The 24,635-nt window shown below is 52.1% G+C and overlaps 1 protein-coding gene across 2 annotated transcripts in view; it reads right to left on the reverse strand.

Annotated features, from left to right (window-relative positions):
* Positions 1-594: 594 nt before the first annotated feature.
* The window catches only part of STK24 (serine/threonine kinase 24), a 113,349-nt gene continuing 89,308 nt past the window's right edge, over positions 595-24,635 (reverse strand). For both annotated transcript variants that reach the window (XM_047720276.1, XM_047720275.1), the window contains exons 4-11: positions 22,489-22,597; positions 22,038-22,195; positions 13,667-13,852; positions 10,871-11,016; positions 8,948-9,077; positions 7,772-7,840; positions 4,994-5,130; positions 595-1,659 (exon numbers count right to left, since the gene is read on the reverse strand). In XM_047720276.1, coding sequence (XP_047576232.1) covers positions 1,623-1,659; positions 4,994-5,130; positions 7,772-7,840; positions 8,948-9,077; positions 10,871-11,016; positions 13,667-13,852; positions 22,038-22,195; positions 22,489-22,597 — 972 coding nt within the window. In that variant the 3' untranslated portion in view covers positions 595-1,622. The remainder of the gene's footprint in view (positions 1,660-4,993; positions 5,131-7,771; positions 7,841-8,947; positions 9,078-10,870; positions 11,017-13,666; positions 13,853-22,037; positions 22,196-22,488; positions 22,598-24,635) is intronic.

Raw genomic sequence — 24,635 nt, forward strand, 5'->3', positions numbered from 1 at the left:
CGCACGCTCCCCTCTCCGTGGCCCAGGCCACTGGGGCGCCAGACAGCAAACCCTCCATCCCAAAGGTGACCCAGTAACTTCCTCGCTTCCAAAACTCCTTTGCCCCTGCAAGGACTGCTGCGCCCACAAGAGGACGATGATTTGTGTCCACGAAAGCCACACGAAGCCACGCGCACTCAGGAATCGCTGCTGGGACTCCGGGTCTCACCCCAGAGAAAAGACTCCTCCTGCCTCCCACCAGACCAGCAAGGCCAGGCCACAGGCCAGGAGAACGACAGGCCCACGGCTATCAGAGAGCAGCCCCGGCTCCTCTAAGAAAGCAAAGCCGCCCTTAATCAAGGTCCCCAGGAAGAGAGCACAATTTCACAAATCAGCAGTATCCAGCCCCATTTTCTCAAGGGCCAAATTTTTGGGAAAGTCACACAGGGAGCTGACCAGGACACTCAGAGTTTTGAATGTGGGCGCTTCTTTCTGGAAGTGCCAAACGTCCCCGTGCACTTGCTCGCTGTCTCATACACACACACACACACACACACACACCAGGTACACTGCCCTCTGAAGAGTCACGTTTCAAGGAAAAATGTGCAAAATAAGTGTGTTATAAAATTTATTCGTGTGAGCATTCAGACATTTTTAGGTGGGCAAGATGATAGGCGGATTCTACTACGAGGCGCGACAGAAAATCCTACTGGGAAGGACAGGAGAGCTGGCGCGGGGCCGGCAGTGGGACAATTTCAAACAAATGTGAAGACGAGAGCACTTCATTGGGGAGAAACTTAAAATAATAATTTAAAGCTTCATGAGGCAAGATGTGTTCCAATTTAAAACACTAAGAAAGAGTACCATCAAATGGAAGGAAATCAACGTGTATGTGTACCAAAAGGGCCGTTGGGCAAACAAGAGGGGGATTTGTATTTGTGGAGGTACAAAGAGGAGTGTTCCATGAGGGGGGCATGAAGTCATATTAATGGCAAACCCTGCAAATACAAAATAAAACCCAAATCACTGATCACAGAATTCAAAATTTACATGTAGTAAAGGCAAGGCAATAGACTCGAGTTATGGCCTGTCAAATATTTACTCCACTGACATTATCTACAGAAGCACTTGGCCAATTTGTACACAGTGATTCCTTATGCACGCCAAAAGGGTTTCCGTAAAAATGACACTATATACAAATCTGTACACTGACCCACCAGAGCGATACTCCGTCTCCCGCAGGGGGGCGGGGGGAGTCACCCACTTAAAGCAGGGTACCTGAGATTTCATGTCCTCAATTGCCTTGTCAGGATCCCAAATATACACTTCAGGGTTTTTGTTTTTAAAGACACTTTCCTTGATATGTGCACGATGGCTAAAATTAAAAAACACGAACGAGAAAATAAAATGATCGCTTGCAGGAGCCGACCCTCCCCACCCCACAGGACGAGTCCGTCGGGTGGAGGCCGGCAAGGAGGGGCGCGGTGCGCCCCGCGATGGTGGGCACCCACGGCTGGGGTCAGGGGGTGGGGGGCCCCTGGATGGCACACCGCTGCAGCGGGGTCAGCAAAGGCTCTCGTGGACGTTTTCGGAGGAGGAGGATGAAGAAGAAGAAAAGAAAAAACCCAAATGCCAAAGGAATTTCAGTGGGTTGAAGTTCCTCCACCACTTAGAGAGTATCTAGGGAAAGAAAAACAAGAGAAACTTAAGTGAATGTGTGTCATTTCTATAACCCCCATGCAAAAAGTCAAACCAGCACCGAAATCCTAGTTTACTAGGCAATCTCAAGTCATAAAAAAAATTTAGTGGCGCAAACATCAATGGGTTCATTATTATATAAAAAATTCATAAGAACTAAGAAAGTCATGATTTTGACCCCACTTTTCATCAGTTAGATTCAGTCAGTGAAAAAACTGGAAGAATGTAGCAAGCCAGAGCGCGCCTGGTCTCCTGGGAGGAAAAAAAGATGGGACAGTTCTGCTTGCAGTCCACGGCTAACACTGCCCCAGTTGGCAGCTCCCGCTGACACGCGCGACCCCAGGGGCGCGCACGCGGCTGGCTGGGGCATGGCCACAAGAGGCCCCTCCGGGCCACAAGAATACTGCTGCTCGTGCACAGTAATCCGCTTCCTGGAGCTGTCCCCGGGGTCCGGAGAAGGAGCAATGTATTTGCACAAGGAGGTCTCTTAGGGCTTTTTGTCATTGGAAAGATTAGGCAACAACTCTGATGTCCAAGAGCAAAGAAAGGGTTAAGTAAATTAAGCAAACTGAAAAAACAGGTTAAAAATTGTAATTATAGGAGGCCTGGCAGGCGCAGTTGGTTGAGCGTCCGACTCCTGATTTTGGCTCAGGTCGTGACCTTGGTGGGGGGGCGTCTATGGTTTACACACAACGGACTCCGGGACCCGGCACCGCAGGGGCCAGGCGTGACCAGGCTGAGTGGGGTCATGGGCGCCTTCTTCGGCTTTCTGATAATTGCGTGGTACCGTCTCGCTCTGGAATACAGAAAAGGGTGGGGCGGTCCCCGAGGTCCAACCTCACCCCAACACTGACCCCAATTCACAGGCAAGGGCAGAGGACACACTTAACGGAAGCGCTCTCAACCATTCCGGCCGAGAGCCGCTCTTGGGGCATCTACAATACTGGGCCCTCTCCCGGGGAACAAAGGATCACGAACGACCCTGTGGGAAAGCAGGCCGTAGCCACAGATCTCAGAGCCTCCTTCCAGAAGGAGAACTGCCTATGCCACGGGAGGACTTGATGCCACACAGAAGGGTCCACATGATAATTCAAATTATGACACATGTCTTTGAAACGCTTTAGGCAAAGTTGGTTCTCTTTCCCCCGAGGTGACTGATCCACCAGAGTGATGCCCTTCGGAGCGAAACAGGCACGAAGCAGCGGCAGTGGCCACCGTGGTCTGGGCCATCTGGGTGGGGCACACACAGAAGAGCTCCAGCTTCGGGCTGCAGGGACCCGCGGAGGAACCCCGACCCCCCGGAGCGCGTCACCCGCTGGCCGCAGAGTCTGCTCGGCACAGAGCAGAGCGGGAGAGACAGATGGCGCGGGGACGAGGACTGTGGACTCGGCGTTTCCTAATGCATCACCGCGAAGTACGCGCTCCTGCGTGACGCGGGCCGGGGTGGGTGGGACTGAGCCGGCGGCTGCCGAGGTCACAACGAACCGTGGCGGGTTCACGCCGAGATGTGCTGCTGAGTGTGAAAACACACACTGGGCCGCAAAGACGCCAAACCGCACGGGAAACAACCCCCCACTGATGACACGTCGGAGAAAGACCTGGGATGTGGCGGGGTTGAGAGCGTATCACGACACTAACTTCACTGGCACCTTCTTTACTATTTCTCAGGAGGTGACCAGAAAGCCCTGGACCGTGCGGTGTGGCTCACACCGGCTTCCGGGCAGCGCGGGGCCGGACCAGCTGTGTCGGCCGCCCAAGGGCGGGAGCCGAGGGGAAATCAAGTCAGGTACATGTGTCCCTCTGACCAGTTCAGGCAACTCGGGACGGTGGAAACCATGAGTCCCAAGAGTGGCCCTACACAAGCAGAAAACCAAACCTGAAAGGACCCTCCCAGCGCGGCGGGTTCCTCGTTGAGCGCTGGGACACTCGCAGGCTCCCCTACCAGCAAACACATGCACCAGCCCCCGAGCCACTTCGGGAAAGGAGAAAAACGGACCGTTAAGTCATTCCTCGGTCGTGGGAAGGCCTGTGTGGTAATAAGGACGCCAGCCCAGATGAGAGAGTCACGGACACTCTAACGTTAGGGACGTCCCCGCACACACACACCCCGAGGGGTACAGACAAGCTTGTCCCGACTGTGTGTGCCCCGCCGACCTGACTTCTGTTTTCCTTTATGCCCGGAAGTCGTGAGTACCGACAGCGGGGAGCGGATGAACCCGAAGACTACAGCTGACTCCGTCGCTCGCCTCAGAAATCAAGGCGGCCGGTGAACAGGCCCCACCGTGCTGCCGCCACAGAAGGGCGGGTCGGCGCGCGCGGATGGCGTCTACGCCGCAGCCGGAGCAGAGGAGCGTGAACCGCGCGCGGTGCCGCGACCAGGTCGTGCCCCCACACCCCACTTTATCAGGACGCTTCACGGGCCAGAGGGCAGCCCCCGGGATCGTCACTGCCAAGGAGCAACAGCAACCCAACACGCCCCTAACTTCTTTACAGTTGTCAAGTCAGTGTCTCTGGAAAGACCTGAAACGCTCCACTCTCATCAAGGCTCGGCTGCCCTCTGGAAGAGACCGGACAACTCCTCCGGAAGGGGAATTTCAAAGCAATGCCCCGGCCGGCTTTCTGGGGAGTAACGGTTTGGGGGTGTGGACCAGAGCTCGAATCACAGCTAACCTCCACTCTGCAGCACCCCCAAAGGACTGCCCTTACATGGGGGTGGCCGTGGGAGTGACCTCCACCAGGGGACTCTTAGAACAAGCCTGAGACTGGGTGGAGGGAGCCGGATTGCTGCCCCCCTCTGTTGCTGCCCCCTCAGGCCAGAGCCCCCGGCAGGGCAGGGAACGCGCGGCTGTCCCGACAAGGCTCCCGGGAGCAAGGCAGACATGAGCATGGGCATAAGCTCAGGGGAAGGTGCCCGTGTCCTAAGTCCCTGAACGCTATGAGAGGAGAAAAGCACCCGGAGAGCAGCAGACACGCGGTGGGGAGCACCCCCCCTGCCAGCAGATAGGCAGCATCGCTAGGAGCGGACGGGGTCACAAGGTCACTGGGTGTTCCCACGAAAGAGCTCCAAGCGCACGGTCTGTGGTCCTCCCCTGGGCACCCCAGACCCCGCCATTCCTTCACAGTGGCATCTAGAGCTCAGAACTGAAGTCTTCTCGGACTTGATTCTGCTTCAACCGTGTGGCCGGGAAGGAAACGGCCGGAGACCAGGAGCAAAGCACCAAGGCGACCGAGGACTGCCAGGCAGTCCCTCGGACAGACCAGGAAAGGCAGGGGGCACACGTGGCACGGTCCGACCCACGGGGCCTGGAGCAGTTACCTCTGCAGCCGCTGGACGAGCTGGGCCACCATGGTGTCCGAGATCCCGGGGCAGGCCTCCTCGGCCAGGTAGATGGCCCCGCGCAGCTCCTCTATGGACCCCATGTTACCTCCGCACGCCTGGCTCTTCTCCTTCAGCTGCAGACACACAAGCGAGAAGAGCATGACCCGCACAGGCAAAGGAATCAAGGGGCACCCCCTCTAAGGAGGGACGCGATGTGAGGCCCACTGCGCCCCAGACACACGAGTCCTGGTGGAGCTCGGGCTGGGCTGTGGGCAGCCTGCACTCCCTCTGGCGAGGGTCTTTCCGGGGGACAATGCGTGCGGAAACGGCATTCATTAGACTTAAATCGCTACCTTCACCAGGAAAGAGCAGAGACGACTTTCTGGGCATGTTTTCAAGACCCAACAGGACAGCCGCCCCTCTTCTTCCACTTGGACCTTCGTCTACACCAGAAACACATCCTCCCATCGCTCAGCTCTGGTTCCCACAAGGAGCTGCACTGTGGGCTGTGGCTTCGCTCCAATGGAGGTCGGTCCTTTATCCCAGCAAACAGCCTTTTTGGTCCAGGTGCTGTCAAAATATTCTATTTCCTAAAACCAAGCACCTCCACCCAGCCTAAATTCTGGGAATCTGGTGTCCCTCTTGAGCCTCCCACCCTTCACAAGAAATCACAGCAGTGTCCTCGGGCACCACCACCAGCTCTAAGTCCCCCTCCCGGAGCAACGCAGGACAAGGAGGACCGTTCAATCACAGGCAGCAGGCGCCCGACGAGCCTCCCAGGGTGGGATCCCCTCCCCGATGGCGCCTTTAACAAACTGATCACATGTGGCTTTGGCTTTGCAAGCTCCTGTGAACACATCACTGCCAGCATTGACCCATCCTGACCATGCTGGTCCCTCCTCCCCACGGAAGGGACACATGGAGGACCCGGAGGGCCTGGTGTGGGAGGGGCCGTGGCCCGGCGTGCTCTCCCTGTGCTCCTCCCCGCCACAGACTGTGACGCAGTAGACCTGGAGGCGGCCGCCAGTGTCCACCTAGGACTCCTGATCACTTAACTAATACAACGGTATTCATAAGTCATGAGCACCCAATCTCTCTGCCTTCTCCCATTTCCTGCAACGGCCTCCCTCCCCGGCCCACCCTGCCCTGTGTCCCCACCGCAAGTCCCCCTGCCCAAAGCTGCTGCTGGATGGGCTCTATCAGCCACCATGCACACTCCAACATCAGGACGGCCTCACTTGTAGACACGGGGATAATGATGCTTTGTTATTTTTATCGGAATTACATAAAATGATGTATACTGATAAAAACACCTTAGACAAGACACCTGTGAGTTTACCTTCAGCTTAGCTGAAAAAAAATCTGAACAGTATTACACTGAGGACTAATTCACTAATTCTAAGTAATGATTTCAGCACTGTTTCTTCATATGCCCAGTAGAAAATACATGGCTTCAAACAAGCAAGAAATATGTTCATCATTTTCCCTAATGGCCAGACTGATCCTAGTGGAGCGCCCATGGCAGGGTAGCAGGAAAGCGGGGGAACGAACATCTTGAAAACCCAGAGGACCACTCTCCCAAACAACGTAATAAAGAGTGAGATGGAGTCTTATGGACAGGAGTGAAGAGTGCAGGCACCCAGAAACGTCAGCACCCAGAACGTCAGTCGAGGGGAGAGCCAGGGAGTGACACGGAGGGCCTCCAGCTGCCCTGTGTCACTTAGTTTGCCGTCACAAACCCACGTGTCCAGTAGTTTCAACTCTACACCCCAGGCTCAGCATGGGCCCGGCTGCCGGCTGGGAAGGCAGGGCCCTCAGCCTAGCCCAGGAGGGCCGACGCTGGGCAGGGGAAGGACAGAGAGCTGGACAAAGCGGGCCAGAACCCCTCTTGGCAGGGGGACCGAGCTCTGGGAGAGAAGGTGTGTGTCTGGTACCTCTCACCCAAGACCACCATCCTCAAGTAGCAGGAGAGCTCCGCGTCACCACACAAACAGAAGGGACCAGTGTGGCTCACTCTGGACTGCCTTAAAGGCAGCCTGTGGGACTCAAAAAAAAAAAAAAAAAGACAGAAAGAGTATCTCCAACTTCTTTTCAAATCACCTCCTAACCAGATGAAGAATAATCTTCATTCTCATAAACTTTATTCTTGAAAACACTGCACAATGCCGTACCTCCAGGAGGCAGGGCGGGCTCCCCTGAGAAGGAGCAGCAGACCAGCGCGTGAGTGACATCAGTCCCCGGAGGAGGACGGGACCTGGGCTGCTCACCAGGGAAACAAACCAGGGGCCCAACAACAGGTAAGGAGACTTGTATGGGATTACAGTGAACTATGGGGGCACAGTGGGGTATAGGTCTCTGCGGAATCCAGTATCTCCTTTAAAATCAAGTTCTACACTTTCACGTTGCCGTCAATTTGTCTGATGCAAAGCCGTCAGGCTGCACCGAGCAGGTTTTGTGGAGAGCAGTGCGACAGAAGCTCAAATTCACCCTGGTGACACCCGGAGCCGCGTGGGGCCAGCACACTCAAGGAGGCGACAGTGACCTTTCCCAGGAGGGCCAGGCAGCAGACGGTGCCCAGGAGAGCAGGAGGGGCACTGGGAAGCCAGTGCCCAATCCCAGCGGCCTCGCGGGACCACGATGCCGACTCCCCACCTACTGGTGCCCACCAGCTCTAACCTCCCAAATTTGACTGGCGACATGTCACAGAAAGAGGACCCTGCTCCCCACTACGTCCCTGTCACACCCCACCCCCCAAACGTCAACGGGGTATCTTACCTCTGCAAACAGAGGAGAAATAATTGTAGATAAACACTGAGAGAAAGGCCTCTTTGGGATGTCTTTCATCTTAGGGAAGAAAAAAAGGTGATCAGGAGTAAGTATTTAACATTCACATTCAACAGTGCAGAAACTTCAGAGAGGCACCATGCTAGCTAGCATAAAGTCTGAAATGCTATTTGCTGTGCTATCTTTTATTTTTAAGATTTTATTTTCTTCAGTAGTCTCCACACCCAGAGTGGGGCTCGAACTCACAACCCCGAGATCAAGCGTCAAGGCATTTGCTGTGATAGCTAAATGGGACTGTCTCACGCTTTTTCACTAAACTTCAACATTTCTTTGCGGCAATGTGCCAAACTCATGCAGCTGGGCGAACCAGCATCTGGACTCCAGGTGCAAAGGCCCGAGAGGTCCCGGAAGTGGCCCTCGTGCAGAGGCAGGTGACAATGAATTGCACCCCTGCACGATTTATGCAGCAGGACTTGACTACCGACACTCTGGAAATGGAAAGGAGATCAAAGCTGGCTGGTGCAAGTGACTATCACAGGACAGGGGCCCATTTTCTACTTTTGCAATCTCTGAAATGACTCCATCTGTCCAGCACAGTAAGACTTGTAGGATCACCAGGGGACAGCTGTGAACAGCCGCTGGTCCACGCTGCCTGACAGAAACTATACCACGGTGCTTTAAAGCGACTCCAAAAACACAGTTCTTCATAAACTTAAACAGGCGTAAAACCAATGAAAATAAAGTCCCATGTAAGTACCAACAGCACTACGTTTGTTTTTAAGAACCTAAAAAACTTAATCCCAAAATTCTGGTATCTTTTCTGAGTAACCCCAATATACAAAACAGAGTTCCATGCAAGGTCTGAATGTCACTTCACAGGTGAGACGCCCTCCCCCCGCCCCCAACTATGTGCAAACCTCAGGAAAGGCCGATGGGGGGGGAGGGGGTTGGGGGACGGGGACAGGGACACAGCAGGCTCTGCAGAGCAGGAAGCAGCCCGCAGTACAGACCAGAGGTCGGGCTCTTGGATCTCACTCTCTGGGTCCTTATGGGTCCCCGACAGCGAGACCCCCCCCCAGCAAGCCGCCCCAGGGAGCCCCAGCCCGCCCCCCACAGAGCAGGCCCGCAGAGGTGAGTGGGGCGGACTGTGGTACAAGCCAGTGTTACCTTATTTCTTTCTAAGTCTGAAGGCTGAAGAGCTCCATTTTCAAGACTCTTTGGATCTTTCTCTCGGATAGTGAAGATCCAGTCCCCAGAGTCGCTGCCTCCAGAGGCCTGGCTGTCCGTATCCGTCCCCCTTTGGAGAGATATCCGGAACTCCGTGAGCAAGTGCACAGCCCTGCACCCGAGACTGACCCCCGCAGCCCTGCCTGGCCACCCCACACTCCACACCTACCTCCCATCCCTGCTTGCCACCCATCACTCCCTCCAGGTCCTGCCACCCGCCTCTGAGGAAAGAGACCGTCACCACGGGGCTCCCTGACTTCCCACGGCACTGGCCGCACCCACAGCCGCCATCCCACCTCCTGGACCCCAGAGAGGCCACTCCCAGGCAGGACCACCCTGCGCTCTGCGCTCCGCTGACAGCCCCGCTCTCGGAGGTCCTTTTCTCCCCATCGGCTCCTTCCCATCAACGCCCCGACACACATCCCTTTGGCTCCCGCAACGCAACGACCCCTCCAGCCACAGCCAGCCCCCAGTCTCGTTTCTTGGGTGTATCAGCTACACTTACTGCCTGTTTCTTACCTTCTCTCACCCCAAAACCAACCCTGTCCCTACACCTGCTCTGACCAAGGCCGTCGACCACCCGCACGACACTGCGCGAGGGGGCTCCTGCTCTGTCCTCTGCCTGCTTGAGCTCCGGGTCCATGTTCCTGCTCATCCCCGCTCCCCTCCGAAGTCTCGCCCCCAGATCGCCCCGGACACGGTCACCCACAATTCGGTCCTCTACACTGGCGTTTCCCAGCGGCCGGCCCACCGTGCTCTGCAGACACGCGCTGGGTGACACTGTTCACTCTCACGGCTCCGACGACCATTCACAGTGTCATAACTCTAAATCCCGGACCACAGCCTGCACGCCTCGCCTGCACCCCGAACCTCGACGCTCCTCTACACCATCCTGCCAGCACCTCAAACATGTCCCACCCCAAGCTCAGTTTCCCGTGCCCCGGCCTCCTCCCTGCCCGGCCTGGCTGCTTCTCTGGTCACGACACCCACCGCACCGCTGAGATCTAGATGGTCTCCACTTCCTTCACTCAAGGCCATGGCCACGTTCGGACTGCCTGTCCATCTTTTTGTCCCCACAGCTACCACCCTCATCTCTCTGCTTCCTGAGCCAGGGGTTCTCCCTCTTGGCTCCTGTGACCCTGAAACACCTGGTCTCGCCCCCAGAAACTCTGATTCAACCAGCCTGGCGTATGGACCTGGCCTGGTGGTCGACTTGGACTTGTAGCCGAGGCGTGAGGGAGAACAGAAGAGGTGCTACAGAGGGGCCCACTTCCACTTGTGACACCCTTGTTCCTGCCAGAGTGGGCGGCCCAGCGCCCCCCCACCCCCCACACCAAAGCGACTCCCAGACCTCAACCATCTCTTTGGCTAACAGAATTCCAGGATGCGTAACCTGACACCAGTTTTCAGCAAGGAACTTCTGGTATCCAGCTTCACAGCCCTAGCATCGACCATGGACACGCCACAACACAGAATCGTAAAGACGTATATTTGTATCTTCAAAAAAGAACACACTTAAAGCAGTTACACCTGACCAATATTTTATGAGCAGGAAAAAGAAAAGGAAAAGGAGACCAGGCCTAGTTCTTTATGCACTGTTCCTTCACAAAGATTTTTCCTGGAAACTCCACTAGCAACAGAAAGAGGCTAAAAGGCCCCCAAATTGTCCCACACTGACACAAAGATCACCATCAACCTGGGTTATCTGAAAACAAATTAACAAAGAAATTCACAAATAACAACAAAAAATCCCACCCCAGATGAGGAGAAGAACAAACGCAAACATGACACATGCACAGGGCTCCCATGGGAGCCCCCCGGCCCAGGTCACGCGCCCTGCACACCCGGGCTGAGGGGACTCACGTGTCTGAGTCTTCGGAGCCCGAATCCTCGTGGCTCTGCTCGGCCTTCCATCTCTTGTACCTGTCGATGAGCTCGGTCAGGTAGGAGGTTTTCTTTGCGTTGCGTATTATAAACTTGTGCTTCAGTAACTCCTTCGCGGTGGGTCTCTGGAAAACAAGCCGCCAGACAGAACAGGAAGCAGGAGATGAAGTTCCCTGTGTTCTGACTCGACCCCAAAGGACAGACTTCTGCCTCCAAGGGTCACGCACCCACACTAAAATGTAAAGATCGAGTTCTGCTTCCAGGTCTGCTTCCCTGACAAAAGCCAGGATTCCAACAGCAGTGGTCCAGCACCCACGGGTGGGAATCCACGTGCAGTGTGGACGCGGCGGTTAGTGTCTGACGTGGTCTGTGACATGCCACGGGGAACCACCCAGCAAAAGCAAAAAGCCTTTCCCTAGGAAGACGCACTGACACAGAAAACAAGTCAGAGAACTTCAGAGATCATTTAGGACAGCTAGAATATACCTCCCGGTTTTTAGAAAATATTTTGTTTTACATACGCACACACATACTTACATACAAATGCTAACAAGAGAGAAAATATGTGCTCTGTGCTACCTTGTTAACTTTCTGTGTTAGTATTTGGCTCCACCTCCCCAAAATAGTAAGATAGATGTTAACTGGGATAAATCTCAAGGAAACTAGAAAGGAACCAAGATATATCCTTTTCTCTGACGCTGAAAGAGTACCGAGTGCCCTCACTCATCAGCTTCCCCCACGTACAATTGCTGGCCTCCCCCGTCTGTCTCTCGCCCTGGGGCTGGGGTGAGGACCTCGTCCAGGTCCTGGGCTCTGAATGGCCAAAACCACAGAGCACATTCTGAAGTTGGCAACTGCCTTCCCCTCGAGGATGGCAAACCGGATGACAGGGAGCACACTTTCCAAGCACAGCCCAAACGAGAGCAGACGGGGCGGGCGGGGAGACGGCCAGTGAGACTCAGTTCCCTCTTACTAAAGCCTGATTCACGACAGCCAACCATGTTTCTCAAATTCAAGCCTACAGGAAACCTGGGTCACCTCAGGTGCTGTCTCACTCCCTGGGAAACTCCCAGCGTCTCCCAAGTGCTCACATTCTCAGCTTCTTGTCCTCTTCCTCAGTGCGCGTGGGGCAAGGCAGGGGCAGACATGTGTGCTCTGGGCAAGGATGCAGACACTAGAAATCCATTTTTAACGGAAAGACGAGCACACGTGTGGGGGTGTATCTCCTTGGGTGCTTCATAGCCTCTGCACTGCGGCAAGGGACTCACATCATACCAGACCGTCCAGAGCGCCGTGGACAGATGGAGCAGCGACCCTCCCCGCCTGACGCCTGAGGCATTAATGAAGCCCACCTGGTGATCTCAGGCTACGTTCCCCGGGGGTTTGAAGAAAATGCTGCATCTCCCATTTCATTCCTTTACCAAAACGAGCATACTAGAAAACCATGGTGTTCTTGTAAAATTAATCACCCATTCTTAGATAAGAGTTAAGAAGGGGATTCAGGGTCACCAGGGTGGCTCAGTGGGTTAAGCCTCTGCCTTAGGCTCAGGTCATGATCTCAGGGTCCTGGGATCGAGCCCCGAGTCTGGCTCTCTGCTTAGCAGAGGGCCTGCTTTCCCCGACCCCTGCCTGCTTCTCCGCCTACTTCTGATCTCTCTGTCAAATAAATAGATAAAATCTTTAAAGGGGCGCCTGGGTGGCTCAGTTGGTTAAGTGTCTGCCTTCGGCTCAGGTCATGATTCCAGGGTCCTGGGATCGAGCCCCTCATCAGCCTCCCTGCTTAGCAGAGAGTCTGCTTCTCCCTGCTGCTCTGTTTACTTGTGCTCTCTCTCTATCCTTCTGTCAAATAAATAAAATCTTTAAAAAAATAAATCTTTAAAAAAAAAAGGCGGGGGGGATTTAGCTAGGCCTTCAGCCAACGCTGCTAGAAGACTCAGAAACAAACTAAGGACATATGGTCCTATACGTAACACCAAAATACAAAGACAACTTTCAGAGATGTATCCTAATTCAGGAGAGAATTCAGCTAAGGCTATACAGGAGAGAATTCGTCTGGCCACACGGCTCTGCCAGTCGATCACACACACAAAAAAAATTTAAAAGGAAGGGGTAGGAGGGCAAGGTGGGTGGTTCATGCGTACTTTTTAATTTATCTTTTCTTTCCTAACACATGCCAAGAAGAAATTAAAAACATGTACTTTAAAGACACATTTAGCCATTATTTTTCTGGCCAGACTTTGCGATTACTAAAAAACGGCTAAAAATAGCCTGACCTTTTACTATAAACATTAAAAATTTATGATTCCACATGTAATATTAAGGAGAACAGTCTTCAGGCTCAGTGAGGTACAAAATGCTAGAAAATCTGAAAGAAAATAAGTAGATTTCTGTTTATTAAAAGATAAATAATAAAAACATTTACGGAGCATCTGGATGGCTCAGTGGGTTAAAGCCTCTGCCTTCGGCTCAGATCACTAGCTCAGGGTCCTCACTCAGTAGGGAATCTGCTTCTCCCTCTCCCTTTGCCCCCAGCCACCCCCCCCACTTGTGCAAATGCTCTCTCTACCTTAAATAAATAAAATCTTAAAAAAAAAAAAATTTGCAACTCAAATCAGTCGCATCCATTTAGAAAAGGAGAAGAAGGAAAAAAAAGAACGTGATCATAAAGACAACGGTGACTACAGCAAGAGTGATTAAGGAAATTCCAGTAAGATGGCTCTAGACCAAGTCTGGCCACACAGAAAGCGGCGTCCACCCCGAGCTCGAGCAACTCACAAAGCTTGGCTCCTTATTCAAACAGGCTTCAACAAACTCCTTGAGGGGTTTGCTGTAGTTCCCTTCCAGCGTGGGGGGGTTGTTCTTTGGAATGAGGAATAAAACCTTCATGGGGTGCAGCTCCGAGTGAGGGGGCTCCCCCTTCGCGAGCTCGATGGCTGTTATGCCCAGGGACCAGATGTCTGCCTGCAACGACAAAGCATTTTTAGAGAAACCGAGAAGGAATAAGCTCGAGTAAATAGGATTCTTAGGAAAAAAAAATACATCTCAACGTACTTCTAAGGTTTTGAAAAAGATAATTACTTTTAAGCAAAAACAAAAAAGATAAGGGGCGCCTGGGTGGCTCAGTGGGTTAAGCCGCTGCCTTCGGCTCAGGTCGTGATCTCAGAGTCCTGGGATCGAGTCCCGCATCGGGCTCTCTGCTCGGCAGGGAGCCTGCTTCCTCCTCTCTCTCTGCCTGCCTCTCTGCCTACTTGTGATCTCTCTGTCAAATAAATAAATAAAATCTTTAAAAAAAAAAAAAGATAAGCCTTTGGTATAATTTCAAAACAGGCGACACACAGGAGAAAATGGAATACACACACCACCTTCCAGCTCTGCACTGAAGGTGGCTTTTACAATCATTCGTCTTCCGTTTACTGCTGGAGTATGAGGCACTCCACAGTGACTCAGATCCCTGGAGAGACGTGACAGTTTGCCAGAAGTGAGCAGAGCGGGCACGTCTGGAACAGAGGGGTGTTTGCGACTCACCCCATCAAACCTGCTTATAACCACGCACAGCTGTGAGGCTAAGAGCCTCAGAGACTTGGGTTTAAACGCCAGCTCCACAACCGAAGTCTTAGACAGGAGACAATATCTCACCAGGACGCCTGGGTAGCTCAGTCAATTGGGGTCTGACTCCCAGTTTCAGCCCAGGTAGTGCTCTCAGGGTCGTGAGATCAAGCCCCACGGCAGGCCTGGCATGGAGACGGCCTCCCAGTCCCTCTTCCTCCGCCCTTCCCCTCACCCATGCTCTAAAATAAATAAGTAAATAAAATCTTAAAAATAAAAAATCTAACCTGTGAGCCTAGTTTCCTCAATGGCAAAATGGAAATAATACTGGGGAGGCTGAGCAGGGTGCCTCACAGAGGGCCCCGAACTCAGAACGGGTGTCTTCTGGAAACGTTCACACACACACAGAAGTGGAGAATACTACCAGAATCTTAATAGGGGAGAATATTCACAGAACTAACATGAAGTTAATGATTATTAATAATCTGCCATATGGACTTTGTCTACTGTTTGCCACAGTGTATTTAAAAGTAAGTCTAAAATATCCTGACATTCTCCCCTGACTACCTCAGCTTGTCAGTAAGGGTTCTGTACTACCTATCAAGACCTAAAATTAGGAACAATTTAAAAATTAATAATAAGTTAATATGCTGTAATAGTTAAGTTTCCTCAATTCTTCAAGAAAGTATCGTCACAGTCGGTTTACTAGAATCGGGATCCACATGAAGCCCGCCTCGCACAACCTTTCTGCCCTGGTCACTGGGCATGGGAAACCCATCGAAAGTCAGAACCTACTCGATCCCTCACGCTCGCTCTACAGCAAAGAAATGAAAGGCTGAGACATGAGTCAGGTCACGGCAGGACCCCGACATCCCAACCTTCAAAACCTGCTGTGTTCTCACAGCCCTAGGGAGCGGGACAGAGCCTCGAGGCTATCTCCCTGGCCGGCAGCCCGCGGGGTCGGCAACACCCTCACTCTGCTGCTTCTCTTCTTGGTGAAAACAGGCCTGTCGGCGAGTCTTGTTCTGAATTCTTTGCACAAAAAGGATCAGACTCAAGAACCAGCATCAGGACTCCTATTCCCATGCTCCCTCCCTGGGCAGCTTGGACTCTGTTTTAGCTCACATGTGAATGTATTACTTTTAAAATCAGTACAAACGTGGACAGATCCCAGAGTCCCTGTGCCCAGGAGGAGGCAGGCTGCTCAGCAGGTGAGTGGCGCTGCCCGCGGCAGCAGGAGGATGGGAGCAGGTGCACAGTGACAGGGAGCCAGGGATACACAAACAGGGGAACGCGCAGCCTCGTGTGCCAACGGCTCTTCCCACAACAGCTTTCCTCTGGCTGCCTGCTCCAGCCCTCCTGGACTTCCTGAGAACGGCTGCTCTATCCATCTATCTATCCTGCTGCTTGGCACCCACGGGCCTCAGCCCCCCAGACCCCTGATGGACAAACTCTCAATCCCCAAGCACCCCACAGCCACTTACAAACCATAATCCAAACACCAGACCAACGGCGGCCTTTGCTGACAGCCTCTCACCATGAGCCTATGCTCATGTCCCTAGAGCACCGAGGGCTGCAGAGCAGGCTCCCGGCTAGACAAGAGACAGAAGAGTCCCAAGATTTCAAGGACCTGCACCTGCTCCCACAAGCCAGCATGGGCCAGCAGCTCACAGGAGGCCACCTTCCTGACTGCAAGCCACGCCATGGTCTTCAGAGGAGAGGCTCGGGAATCACCTTCCTGCTTCTCCCCTAGTCCCCCGGGGAGGGTCAGCCAGTATGGCCTTGTCCCAGCAAAACGCGTGCCAGCCCGCCAGCCTGCTGAGCCAGAGCCTGTGTGTCGCACCAGCTCATGACTTCTTCTCTGGATCCTCCTCCACCAGCCAGGGCCAGCGGTGTGGCTCCCGGCCTCTCAGCACTGGGGGCCCCCTGTCCCTCCTGCCCGTGGCTGGGTTCGGAGCTATCCTCTCCCCCTGGGGCTTCTCTGGGGGGCTCCTAAGTGTCTTCCTGCCTGGAGACTCCCTCTCTAGACATCTCACATCCTGCCGACGAATGTGGAAAACTTGATGGCAATTTGGCATTATGTATCAAAAGCCGTAAAAACACTCAAGCTTGTTAAAACCAATAAATTCCACTTCTAGGACTCTATCCTAAATAAATAATTTTAGATTTAGAAGATGGCGTATGCTGCCAAAAATATTCCATCGCTTCCACTAAATCTTAGAAGGATGAAGCTGTGCTAACACGTTTACTGCGACACTGCACACTCAGCAATGACAGGGCAGAGAATCACGAAGGTAACGGCGTTTGTCCATTACTATACTTAGGAAATATTTGGGAAATACGGCATCAGATGAGAACACGTGTCTAGGTTTTAAAATAAAAGTTATGTGGGGGAAGGGCACTTACTTTCCAAAGCAATTAAGATTGAGGTAAAAGAGGAGACCTGTTTTACTGACATCTGGAAAACCATGAAATTAGATGTTAAGAGAAAACAAACAGTGGTTTTCAATATGGGCCCAACAGAAGTTATAAGGGCAGGTGTTCTAAACTACTCACAGACCCCTGCAAACAGACTGACTTTCCTCGTGGACAGCTCCCATAGCATGCTCCTAAGGGACGACACAGAGTTCTCTGGTACTGATGATCGGGGACTCCTCTCAGTAGGGGTTAGGTTGCTATGAATAGACAACATTCTCAATCTTTGCAATATCCTGTTAATTAAGTAAAAGTAAGCTGGCTACAGATCTGCAGATACAACACAATGTTGAGTGCTATAAAAAATTTATATGCAGAAAATATTCTAAAAGGAACCATAGGCAAGGCTCTATAATCAAGAGAAGGAGGAAGGAAAAAAAGAACTAAGAATCCTGCCTTTTGGCTCCCTGGGTAGCACCATGGTGGTTGGGAAGAACCAGTGTCTTAAGCAGCAAAAAGGGAGCAAAGAAAGCGGCAGATTAATTTCCTAAGACAGACTGGTGCGATGTGAGAGCACTGGCTATGCTCAACGTAAGAAACACTGGAAAACACTAGTCACGGGGACTCAGGAAACAAACTCACATCCAATTCCCTAAGGGCTACGTTTCTGAAAGGAGCCTTGCTCATCTGCAGAATGATGAAGGTGCACCTAGAAAATTCAGGCTAATTACTAAGGGACGTTCAAGACAAAAACTGCCTCATTTCCATGGCATGCATCTTACCTGAGACAAAATGTGCTCCACGGTCAAAAAACATGGCAGACCATGATCAAAGCACATGCCGAACTCAAGACTACCGATGGTTACTTTGTCTATTTTGTGTTGGTTTTGCTAAAAAAGGCAACAATCAGATTCAGAAGACCTCTTATGCTCATCACCAACAGGTCTGCTGAATTTGGAAAACGATGATAGAAACGATAGAAAACGATGATGAAAGAAAATCAATACATTGATTCCAGAAAGCATCAAAAGACACAGAAAAGGTCTGTCAGTCCATTTATCCATTCCACGAATGTCTTGGTTAGAAAGTAAAAATGCTGAAAAAGCCCCAACCTTGAATTAGGAAAACTCATGGCACTTCGTGGTGAAGGCAGTAATTCTGGAAAAGCTATAGGGATTGAGACCAGTGATCAAGTTGAATGAGCCAATGGACATGAGCCACCAGTCCAAGAATCTGTTTAAAATTCACACATGTAATGGTGACAAAAAAATCTTATTTGTGATCTTTAGCTTCTGATACTGCTTTTCACAGGCCGCCATGGACAAGCTAACCAGACAGATTCCAAAAACTGGCGGGCTAATACTGCCAGTCTTCCCTTATCTTTAACAATCTTATTTTTTTTCCATCAACATATCACCTAGTTCCATTTTTCACCATGGTTAGACAGCAGTTATTTCAGAGATGACCGGACACCAAAATAACTAAGCCTGTGCTGGGGTGGTAGGTCTACAGATGTTTTTCTTTTATCTCCTTTTTTCCAACATTTTCCAGATTAAAGAGTACATACTGCTTTTGAGACCAAAAAAGGGAAAAGCTATTTACAAGGGACTATGGACACTGGCTTCTCAGTCTGTGGGGTGTTTCAGTTAGCAGGCCAAGTCAGCTTCTCCAGCCTCATCCCCTTCTACGTTCTTCACCACAATCTAAAATCCAAATTCGAGTGTCACTCCATTCCCACACCAGACTTAGGTCTGAATACCCCCCCCCCAATCTCTGAGGGGCTGCAAAGCTCTATGTCTATGAAGCTTTCCCCAGCTTGCTCTGACTTTCTGCACACAACTCCTCTGCCCTCCCTACTCTCTGCCAGAGCCACCCAGGACTGCAATCACTCACTGAAGATGGAAATTACTCAACACTGGGCACAACTACAGCAATAACCAAATGAACGAATACAGAGAAAGAGACATTGAACAGAGACAATGTTTTCATACAAGTCCAACCCATTTGCCAACACACCATCATAATAACCTTACAAAGAAAGCAGCGGGTGGGGGGGGGAATTAAAGGGGGAATTAACATTCTTCAGCCAAGATCCTGCTCAGACATGGAAAGCAAACCCTTCTTTGTGGGAGAGCAGTTATCTCCCTTGGCACCATCTCCAAAGTCCCAAGACTTCTTAAAATAAACCAAGCTAGCCTACTTCACCTTAAAAATATCAGTAATAATGAAGGCTCGAGACATACGGACAATCATGATCTAGTAATGCTATATTTAGATAAAGAACTGAGACCAATGGAAGATGTCCTATATGTGCAAACATGCTCAGGACACCTAAGGAGTCTGCACAAATGACAAGGGGTCAGAGATACTGCTTCAACAGGTGTTCATGTCGACAACGTACATAAAACTAAGGCTCACATGCCCTTTGGTTCAGTTAAGATGATGATGCTAGTGAGGCAGGGGCATTCTAGCCTTATCCCAACCTGACCTTCCTTTGAAAATCAGTGAGTGTCCAAAAATGAGTATGATGGGAGCAAGGGTTCCGAACAATGGTAACAGAATCCTGCCACCGTGGGGCTGTGAGCTCAACAGAAAGCAAAGACTAACAGGAAACACGTCTAGACAGACACCTAAGGCAAAGAATGGAAAGCGTAACTGGAAAGAAGCCAAATATGTTTGTGTACCAGGGCACCACCCATGGCCACCCAAGAGCCTCCACCGCCTGCCAGGCAAGCCTCTAAGAAGGGAGGCAGCCCCTAGGAGAATATCCACAAAGCAAACGCAGAAGAAGACCCTTTGTGAAAAAAGCTGCTAGCCCAGAGCCACACTTAATGGGAGGGAACTAATGTCACATTATCCCCAAGGCCCCAGACTCAGACACAGACATCAGCCTTATCTGCACTTTCCACACCTCCTGGGTCAACAAATCTGGGAAACAAACTTCACATCAACATCATTTTTGCACCTGATTTCCAGGTCAGAGGTGTTGGGTATGACTCAGGAAAATGAAAAGATTTAGCCTTTGATACAGGCCAGACTAAGAGGTAAAGTTAAAGGGTAGCAAGAAGAGTGGCAGAGCTTTTCATGCTCCCCAACCAAGTGCGTGCCCCGGAGCTGGAGACAGCATCTTTAAATACACACAAGAACGCTGAAACACCCACAGATGAGATCCAAGTGTTCTGATGTTGGCAAGAACTCGGGGAAAAGGTGGCCAAGCCTTATGATGCAGGAAAATCTCTACCACTAGAGGCCCCACCTTGGGCAAATGTCCAGAGTAGCCCCAAAGGAGGAAGACAGGCAGCAAGGGCAAGGTCGAGTGAGCTGTCGCGTGAGCCGTGGTGGGCGTTTTCATCATGGAAAGAGAAGGTCTGAATCCAGATTCACAAGCCCCATGGTCGAGCAGCTCATTTCCCGGGAAGAGCAGAGAGTACTAGCACAGTGTAATCGGAGGAGTTCAGAAATGCGGATTCTAGCGCCTACCAAACTCTAGATCTACAAACTCGGATAAATTGAGTTTATCCGATAAATTGAGGCTGAGGCCTCAAATAAAGAGAAAGGACTAAACACAGAAGTTCCTGCCGAGTCCTAAAATGACAGCTCCCCAACGGCCGAACCGGCTGCAGAGATTCCCCTGGAGTGACCCCTCACACAGGGCCACATGCCAATCAGCGAAAACTGTAGTGAACAATGCACAGCTGTCACACTGGGGGCTGAAGACCCAACAGTCACCTTCAGGCCATGGCTGCCAAGGCCATGGGGGAGACTACGACAGTGACCACCACAACGACTCAAAAGTAAGACAGCCAGGTCCATCTCTGCCAGGCTAGCACCAGGCACACCTGTAACCTCGGTACCACCTAGTCCTTCCAACAGCCGACGGCTCACAGTGGCACCCTGAGGGCTGGAGGAAAGGCTGCTCTACGCTCTGCGTGCCGAGTTCAACAAGCTGGGAAGTGGACTATTTAGAAGATTCCCGTTTAAAAAGAGGAAGCAATGCCTGGCGTGTACACGTATGGGAGTTAAACACGGGTTTGCCTAGAAATTGTCGGTTCAGAGGAGCCAGTTCCCTATGGCCATGTGAGTTTTCTGCGCACAGTGTGCGAGCGGGCAGCTGGGGGAGAGCAGTTAAATCAGGGATCCCTGAGGCAAGGGCCATAGGCTGTTTAGTCTATACTAAGAAGATTACAAAAGCTGAAGGGGACACCTGGGTGGCTCACTTGGTTGGGTGTTTTCGGTTCAAGTCATGATCCCATAGGGGGCTCCTCACTCAGCGGGGAGTCTGCTTGGGATTCTCTCTCCCTCTCCCCACCTCCAGGCTCTCTCTCTCTTTAAATAAATATATCTTTAAAAAACCAGGGGCACCTGGGTGGCTCAGTGGGTTAAGCCGCTGCCTTCGGCTCGGGTCATGATCTCGGAGTCCTGGGATCGAGTCCCGCATCGGGCTCTCTGCTCAGCAGGGAGCCTGCTTCCTCCTGTCTCTCTGCCTGCCTCTCTGCCTGCTTGTGATCTCTCTCTCTGTCAAATAAATAAAAAAATCTAAAAAAAAAAAAAGAAAAGAAAGAAAGAAATGAAAAGAAAAAGAAAGTTGAAGGTACCAGGAAAAACTGGGAGAGTACAATGTGTGACAGGTAAAAAACATGTTAGGAAGGAGCCTCTGGGAATAAGGATCCTAACACGGAATTGAAAATAACGAGAGGAAAAATCTGTAGCAATCACTAAAGGCATATTCTTTCCAGATTCTGGGCTTCTATTTTCGTGGACTCTGCATTGCTTTTGCCGGGCCTCTTTCTCTGCCTGTCCCTGGAACACTGCTCCGAGGTCTGCCTGGGGCCCCCTCCCTCATGCTCCACTCTGCGGCCCCCACACGCCCCCGTGCCTCCACCTGGACGTGTCACCAGGCCCAAACCCACTCCGGCCACTCTTGTCCCCTGCTCCTTCTCAGGGAGCCCCACCGCCACCGAGCACCACTGCTGAATCTAGAAACCTCGGCAACTGCGGGCCGGGTGAGTACAGGACACTGAACGACGGAGAGGGAAATGACACCTGCTCTCTGACCAAAGTCTGAGAGAACCACCTTTAGGTCACACCTCAAGGACCTCGCTTCGCTCCGCCGGGAAAGGCTGCCAGGTCGAAGGGAAGGGGGACGACTGTCTGGAGCCGGCCACCGCGAAGAGCCGGGCCTTACCTTTGAGTCGTAGGCGGACTGTTTGATGACCTCGGGTGCCATCCAGAACGGGGTGCCCACGAAGGTATTCCTTTTGATCTGCGTGTCCGTCAGCTGGCCCGCCACCCCGAAATCGGCCAGCTTCACCTCCCCGTGCTCCGAGAGCAGGACGTTGGCAGCTGCAGAGTGAAAGCCAAGACGCCCCAACGTTACCTGCCAGGCGGCTCCACCCGCCGTGGCTTCGGGGGCCCGTGGTTCTGTCGTGGGGGATCACAGGCTCGCCGAGGGCCGGCAGCACCGGTGCGCTGCGGGGAGATGCCCCCGGAGCCACCCAGCCCAGGCGTGAGGAAGGCAGTCTCCCCCCACTCACAGGATAACCTCCCTCGGGCAGAGAAGCACGAGCTTAGTTCCACAGCACCTTCCCACCCGCCCGGGGGGGCTTCTGAGGAGAACAAGCAAGATGCCTCCTTACCTTTAATATCTCTATGAATTTTCTTCTCGGAATGCAAATAATCAAGTCCTTTCAGGATTTCTCTTAAGATGGTAGCAATCTGAGTTTCATCTAAAGGGCCAGGTTCTAACTAATAAGAAAAGAACAATTAAAGTTACTTAAATGATCATCTTGGTTTTTTAAAAAAAGACTTTATTTGAGAGAGCGAGTGTGTGCAAGAGAGAGCGTGAGCTGGGGGGAAAGGGAGGAGCAGGGTCCCCGCCGAGCAGGGGGCCCGATGCGGGGCTCGATCCCAAGACCCTGGGATCACGACCTGAGCCGAAGACAGGCGCTTCACTGACTGAGCCACCCAGGAGCCCCTCAAATGATCTTAGAAATAGTCTGAGGTGGCAGAACCGAGGCCCGAGTTACACGGACAAGATTAAAATCTAAAAACCTCTTCAGCCCGAAAGAGACATTTTGTCTAAACAATTAAAACATGCTGAAAGGACCCACTGCCCCCACCCCTGCAACAAAAAAGTGAAAAAAGGCATGGAGGAAAAGACAGCTGAACAGAAGTCAGGCCTGGGGGCCGACTGCCTTCTGAGGTCACCCCTGCCCCAGGACTTTCCAAATCTGAAGTTTGAAGATCTGGGGGAAGAGAGCTGACAGGGGCTCAATTCCTTGTGATGGGGGTTTTTTTTTGTGACATAAGGAAAATATTAGTTATTATATTACTCCAAATATTATATTACCTCAGACTAGCCTCTGAAAACCTTTATTGTGAGAAACTCAAAAGAATTGATACTGATGCCTTAAGGTCATAATCATACAAAGATATAAGGAAGAAATGTCACGTGCATACGTCCCCCCTTTAAAAGGGGAAAATAAGATCCAGAGCTCAGCTCGGAATGGGTTAAGAGCCCATCACCACCACACGGCAGGGAATTCAACCACAACTAATAATTTTACGAATCAGCAAAACCATCTGACACTCCCTGAAAGACTAATAAGGCAGCCATCAGAGAGCGGCCAGAATTCTCATAATTCACCATATGATAATCCTTGGTGTTGTTCTATTTTTAGATCTAGGAGTGAACGCCATCATCACCCAAATTCTCACACTTCTGTCAAAGGAAGCCACCACCCTATGACATTCCAAGTAACTTTTTTTTTTTTATTTATTTTAGAGAGAGAAAGAGAGCGAACGAGCACGAGTGGGAGGTGCAGAGGGAGAGAGAATCGGAAGCAGACTCGGCCCGGAGCCTGACGCAGGGCTCCAACCCACGACCCTGTGATCACGACCTGAGCTGAAGCTGAGAGTCGGACACTCGAGTGATCGCGCCACCAGGGCACCCTCCCTGGGTAACTTTCTAAGACAGATGAGCTTTACAGCCTGACCTGTGAATACGGAGAACCCACAGCTGCTGGGGGAGGGAGGTGACAGGCAAAGGGGGTGGAGGGGAGTGGGAGGCACAGACCAGGACGCTGAGATCATGACCTGAGCTGAAGGCAGAGGCTTAACCCACTGAGCCACCCAGGCAGGGGGGTTGTTTTAAAGGGAATGAAACTAAGATGCTCTTTCCACATAAGCATTCGACTGACACACGGACGCTGTCCTAGACAGACAAGCTCACTTGGCATCTCAGGGCCTCACAGGGAGGATGGCGACAGAACGGCTATTTCACAGGCCTGGGGCGGGGGTCAGTGGGCTCCCCTGGTCTCTTGGTGACAGCCGGACTCCTGCCTGGCACCACCTTCTGGTTCATCTAGGGCTCACAGGCCCAGCTCAGTCTTCCGTAACAGGGTCCAGGCGTGCTAGAGGGAAGGTGGGGGTGCATAGGGGCTCTTTCTCAAAGCCGGCCACTTCTCCTAACCCGCTGACCCCACAATCTCCGGAACTCTGGCATCAGGCAGCAGCGCCCTGTGACCAGGCTGACCTCCTGGCAGTCTCCCGTGCAGGATACAGGGCCGGACAACGTGGGGGGCACACTGGTTCTACGAGACGTGATGGGCTCAGAGAAGGTCACACCCTTGGGCCAACTAGCCTACCAGGAAGGACCCAGTTTCTAATTCAGATACTGTCCAGGGGCGCCTGGGTGGCTTAGTGGGTGAAGCGTCTGCCTTCAGCTCAGGTCCTGATCTCTGATCGAGCCCCGTGTCGGGCTCCTGGCTTAGTGTGGAGTCTG

The sequence above is a fragment of the Lutra lutra genome, chromosome 3 (genome assembly GCF_902655055.1).
Source record: "Lutra lutra chromosome 3, mLutLut1.2, whole genome shotgun sequence".
Taxonomy (NCBI): domain Eukaryota; kingdom Metazoa; phylum Chordata; class Mammalia; order Carnivora; family Mustelidae; genus Lutra; species Lutra lutra.